Source organism: Morone saxatilis, unplaced genomic scaffold (assembly GCF_004916995.1).
Source record: "Morone saxatilis isolate NCDOM2014 unplaced genomic scaffold, NCSU_SB_2.0 Contig12, whole genome shotgun sequence".
Classification (NCBI taxonomy): domain Eukaryota; kingdom Metazoa; phylum Chordata; class Actinopteri; family Moronidae; genus Morone; species Morone saxatilis.
The window spans coordinates 27278080-27284193 of record NW_023339674.1 but is presented as its reverse complement, the minus strand read 5'-3'; the positions used below and the strand labels follow the sequence as shown (position 1 = coordinate 27284193).

The window sequence follows — 6114 nt, the reverse complement described above, 5'->3', positions numbered from 1 at the left end:
TGAGTTTCTGGATCTCTTTAAAAGGACGTTTTGTTTTTCTCTGGCCGGCCGTCACCAAAGTGCTTGCAAAGTGGTTGGAAAAGAACTGTTGGGTCTCTGTAATAATGCTATAAGGATTGTTCTTTTGGTCGAAGACCTTGATGAAATAAAACTTGAATTGAATTGAATGTAGCACTGGTGGGGCTTCAGGTTTCTATATTCAATACAGAAGATTTTCAGTAACTCTTTCCAAATCTTGCTTTGGGATGGGAAAATATTCAATTCAGTTTAATTCAATAAATTTTATTTGTTAATAGCGCCAAATTCATAACAGAAGTTATCATCAAGGAGCACTTTTCAGAATAAAGAGCAGGTCTAGGAAAACAGAATCCTTATAACATATATTTAGCAGAGACCCAGACAGTTACACCATGGAAGGCAAAGGCTTTGGGGGCAAACTGGCGGCAAAGGAAAAGACTGGCTTTTGAAGAGGCAGAAACTAGGACAGACGCCTTCGGCTTCTAGGTGGGAGTGGTCGTCTGCCTCGAACCAGGAGTTGTGGGGTGGAGAAGGAGAGAGAGGGGAGAGAGAGAAAAAGAGGAGGAGAGGACGACAGAGGAGACAGACAGACATAACAGGACAGACAGACAGACAGACAGAAGGTTACACAAGCAACAACAGTATAGCAAGCAACTAATAGTAGTGACTGGATGATGAACATGACAAAGATTATGATGGGTGACGACAACAACAGATGGGGGACAATGAGCAGGTGGTTAATAGTAATAACAGGTATTCTGTAGGTAATATATAATAGTAATTAATAATAATAAAGGATAATATCAGTTAATGATTAGCAATGGGGAGGTCAAAGCAGGAACCATGGCAGAGGGGGGTGGCTCCACAAAGATCTATGGAGAACCTGCAATGAGGAAAGGCACAAGGGAACTTCCAGAGGGAAGAAGTTGAAAGTTAGTAACATGCATAATAATGGGACATGAAATGGGTGCAGAAAGGGAGAGGGAGAGGAAGAGAGGAACTCAGTTGCATGCAATGGGAAATCCCGATAGTTCTAGGGCTAATAGCGCAAGCAATACTAATAGGAGGGATTGGTGTACAGGAACTCACTGAGCCAGCCTAAACTATAAGTCTTTATCAAAGAGGGAACGTCTTAAGCCTTAGCTCTTAAATGTTGGAGAGGGTGTGTTGGCTCGCCGAGAACACAACTTTGGAAGCTGGGTTCACGCAGGGGGAGAGGAGCTTTGGTAACTGTAAGGGCTCTGCCTCGCTGGGTTTCTAAAGACTTTTTGAGACTATACGTAACCACAAGTAGGCCCTGGCATTCAGGAGGAACGCAGTGTTTTAGGGAGGGTAAGTAGGAGTACTATGTGGTGGAATTATAAATGAAGATGTCCTGATCAAAGGAAACTCCAAGATTCTGACAGGTTGGGTTGCTAGAGGCAAGGTAATAACCATCAGAGGTAAGTATATCTTGTAGGACAGTGAGTTCTGGAGGTTTGTTGGGCAAGTACAGAGAAAAAAAATGGTTGGTGTTTTTTTCTGGGGAGTTTAAGCATCGGAAAATTGCTCAGCCCATAGGATTTTATGTCCTTAAGACATGTTTGTAATTTAGATAATTGATTAATTTCATCGGGCTTGATCGATAGATATAACTGTGTATCATCTGCATAACAATGAAAGTTATGGAGTGTTTCCTAATAATGTTGCCTAAGGAAAGCATATATGCAGGTATGAACTGACAAGCACCTATGTTACTGTAAATGAGCATTCTACAGTGGTAATAATCATCCCCTTAGGAAATGACTGTGTGGAGGCATTTAGAGAAAGTGCAGGGCAAAGTCCCCAGGTCAGGATGTAGAAATCAGTCAAACACCTGGGCCGGGTCTGCACAGCCCAGTGGGTAAATCTTATTTAAAATGTTCCCGGTAACTGAGAAAGCTCCTGTTGGATTTCAGCCAGCCGCTCAGCTCCCCTGGTAATGACCCTGAATCTAGTACATTTTCACTCAGCTGATAACCAGAGGAATTCTACTCCCGCCAATGATACACCACCAATGTCTGCTTTCAATTTAATCACATATGCTCTCGCCTGCTGGCTCATAAAAGTCCATTCTAATCTAGTCCATAAACTAAAGTGTGAGAAGTTTTTCACCTTTCTCTAAAGGCCAGAGCAGACATCTGTGGCTGTATTCACAAACCACCAGCAGTCCTCCTAAATAGCGTGAAAAACTCCTAGCAAAGATTTCCTCTTAAAAGCTAATCACAAAGCTGCTGGAAGCAACTTTTACTGAGGGACAGACAGAACCCCTGAGAGAACAGATCATGATATCATGTTTCTGAGTTAAATGACTCTGTCTGCAGTCAATGGTTGACAGGTGACTGGTCTGCCCCAGTCAATGTAAAATCAATACATAGGACTATGAAATAGAACTAGATTATGCTAGATTAAATTAGATCAGATAAATTAAAACATTTTAAATTCAATTCAATTAAAATAATAATTCAGGTTACTTTAATTTGTTTGTAACTTTAAAAAGATTTTGTGTCAAATTAATTTTTTTGGTTACATTTAAAAATTACCTTGGGGATGTGGCTCACAGGGTTGGCAGTTTGTGCCCCACATGTCCACATGTTGAGGTGTACTTGGGCAAGATACTAAACCCTAGATTGCTTCAGATGGTCAGGCCAGCACCGTGTGGTAGCTCACTGCCACTGTGTATACATGAATGGGTGAATGAGCGATAAATACCTTGTAAAGTGCATTGGATAAAAGCACTATAGAAATGTAGCCTTTACCATTTATAAAAAAAAACATTTCTTTGTTTTATTTGACTTTTGATAACCACAGATAACAAACAGATTGTAGACTACCTGGGCGGTTGGTCAGGGTGGGCCGTGCTGAGGGCAGTGACTGTATAGTTGTGACATCATCACAAAGTCCTGACCCTCGTTTCAAGGCACAGTTTCTGAACATGAAATGTATGCATTTGTCAGTGGATTGAGCATTATGATACTTTAACAATATTTAAATATCACTTAGACCTGCTTTAATCACAAAATGGCAATCTTACTTTCTACAATATGGGACCATTAAATGACAAATGAAAAATTAGATGGATGGATGGATGATGGGTGATTTATCTTTCTATCTACTTTGACTTGTTTTATGACTGAATAAATCTTCATTCTTTGTTGTGCTAATTCTACAGATAATCTGTCGGTGGTCTGTGCTCATGATCTGAAGAGAAGAGCTTTTAGGAATAGTTCTCACAGACAGATATATTCCAAGGATATTCCAAGTTCATAAGCAGTGAAAACTGAGTGCTGTTCAGAGCCAGTAGTGATCGGGGTTGGCGAAGTCTTGTAAAGTAATTTCCCCCTGGGATTATTAAAGTATATCTGATTCTGATTCTGATTCTGATTCTGAATACACCCAGCTGACCACTTTTTTATAGCTTCAAATTACTAATTAAAACCAAACTCATCCAGCCCATTGGCCCATGTCCCATCTGCTAACATGGAAGGGGTGCGGTTCTTGACCTATACTGCAGTCAGACACCAGGGGGCGACTGAGAGGTTTTGCCTTCACTTTTCGGGGGCTGTCATTTTGTCCATTTTTATATATGTCGACTGACACCTTCTTCTGACTTCTTTTTTTTCACTGAATCCAACAGTTCCAGTCAGTGTCTGTGACACCTGGTTGTTGCTATCATGCAGAAATAAAAACAGTGTCCTCCTCTTCATCTCTCTGATACAGTTTACCATCATCCAGGATATTGTAGATGAGGGAGTTTAACTAACCAGTGTTGACATGCCAAATGTGTTTTCATACAGCAGGAATTTGAGTGGAATAGAGCTCTTTAACACATAGCTGTGTACATAAAAGTAATACAAGATGAACTTTTGATACCTCAAGCTTGTTCCCCTGTTATTATTTATATTTGAAATTTCCCCATTGTGGGACTAATAAAGGCATATCTTATCTTATCTTATCTTATCTTAACCAGTTAGCAGAGTATACCTATACCATGATGCAGCTGCAATTACAGCTGCACTACAGTTTAGTTCTGATATTTCTTGGGATGTTATATTATTATATTGTGTGTAGTCATACAGGCTGCAGTACAGTAAGTAAAATAAACATAAATGTTACCTTCTAGCCATCCACATTACTAATGACTTTCTTGTGTGAAATATTACCTCATCAAAAAGAGTGACTTTGACATTAATATCCTGCCCTAGAGACCGGAATGGTGATTTTAATAGAAGTTGTAATATATTTAAAGCTACACTAATCAAAATGTTTTCTTACTAATGGATGCAAATGTGTATTATAGCTGCAAGCAGCGATTCTGGGATTGAAGCCAACACAGACCGTCAAAACAGTTCATGTACATGAACAAAATTTACACACGTATACTACTGTTTACACACTATAATACACACAACATATTTATGAAACAAATGCTGCCAGTTTAGTTTTGACAAGAACAATTATTGATTTATAGCCTGACTTGTATTATGGAATGCCCATTTTTGCATTTCTTGCGCCTTCAATTTATAAACAGATTTTTAGCAGTGGTTGTTTAACAATGAAGACAATACAAAATCCCATGATCCAATACTACTTCATGACAACACCAAACTACATTTTTGTGTTTTACATGTTTTGATGTGAGAGACCCCTAGTGGCATGAATAACTTATTAAAGGGTACATTAAATATTGATCCCCTGCGTTTTCGAAACCACAGAAGTCACCACAGAAGTCAGAAATATTCAAATACTAGACACAGGAGCTATAATACTTGCATGTTGGGAGACAAATAATTGACTAGGTGTTCTGTGTGCGTTTCCTTTTTCTTGTAGAGGAATGGTCACTGATGCAGGGAAAGGAAATCCAGCAGAGCAGATGGCGGCGCTCCCCTCGTAATCCAAATTTACCCAGAATGTCACAGAGGAACCGCAAAAAGACCAAGAACAGTCGTGACTGCCACTTGGAGAGGAAGGAGATGCGGGTGAAGGATCTCGGCCTCGGCTACGACTCAGATGAGATAGTCCTCTTTAAGTACTGTGTTGGCACATGCCACAGCTCCCGCAAAAACTATGACCTGGCCCTCAAGGCTCTGATGGCCAATGGGAGCATCTCCGGCAAGAATGTCAGCAGTCACCCCTGCTGTCGGCCTATCCGCTATGAGACTGTGTCCTTCATGGATACCCAGACTACATGGCAGACAATTAAGTGGCTCTCGGCGGCCAACTGCAGCTGTGTGGGCTGATTGCAAATAATAGTGTCTATCTGTAATACACACACATGCTCTTGTGTGAAAGAGCAGGACGCTCCAAGCCTGGTCTCTGTAGTGGGTGACTTGGACTTGGACCCTGGTTCATGTGGTCTGAGGAATCGGCCTTGGATGAGATCCACAGTGCAGTGGCCTGGACTGTCCCGCCACTACTAGCTTTATCAATGGAGGTTCAAATACCTTCAGATAGAGCCTGACGGCACCAGCAAGCTATCTGGCTGTCTGCCACCAGCCTGGGGCCACCAGCAATAAGCATAGAGGAGGAAACTATCAGTACTGTTCCAGTCCATAGTGGATTGGATTTTGTCACCTTCATTCAGCATATCGAAGGCTTTTGGGGTAATGCAACACCCTCTGGCAGCCATGTTGGAAGTCTTCAGCAGTACCAGTTTTCTGCAGAAAATATGAGTAGAAGTAGAAGCTAGCATTTAAAGAGGCTAACTGCATGCAGACATTTGTGGCTGAAACATACAGACTCCAGCAGGTATGATGGTTCAAATGTTTCTTAATTTGTGTTCACAAGTTATTAATTTGTGCCAATTAATTTACTGTTAACATTGTCATCTATTATGCTATCTATGAACTTTAACGGGTGTCAAAGATAAAAGAAGCCTTAAAGCAAAAACCTGAAGGCTATCCACTTACAAGTATCTCAATCCAAAATCAAAATAAACCTGTTTTAATTGTCCAGTGTGTAACATTTAGGAGGATCTATTGTCAGAAATGGAATATAATATTGATAGGTATGTTTTCATTAGTGTATAATCACATAAATATAAGAAATGTTGTGTTGTTGTTACCTTAGAATGAGCTG

The 6114-nt window shown here is 40.5% G+C and overlaps 1 protein-coding gene across 1 annotated transcript in view; it reads left to right on the top strand.

Annotated features, from left to right (window-relative positions):
* LOC118321462 (artemin) overlaps positions 1-5988 on the top strand; it is an 8944-nt gene extending 2956 nt beyond the window's left edge. Inside the window, exon 2 of the mRNA XM_035652782.1 lies at positions 4867-5988. Coding sequence (XP_035508675.1) covers positions 4867-5276 — 410 coding nt within the window. The 3' untranslated portion in view covers positions 5277-5988. The remainder of the gene's footprint in view (positions 1-4866) is intronic.
* The last annotated feature ends 126 nt before the right edge of the window (positions 5989-6114 follow it).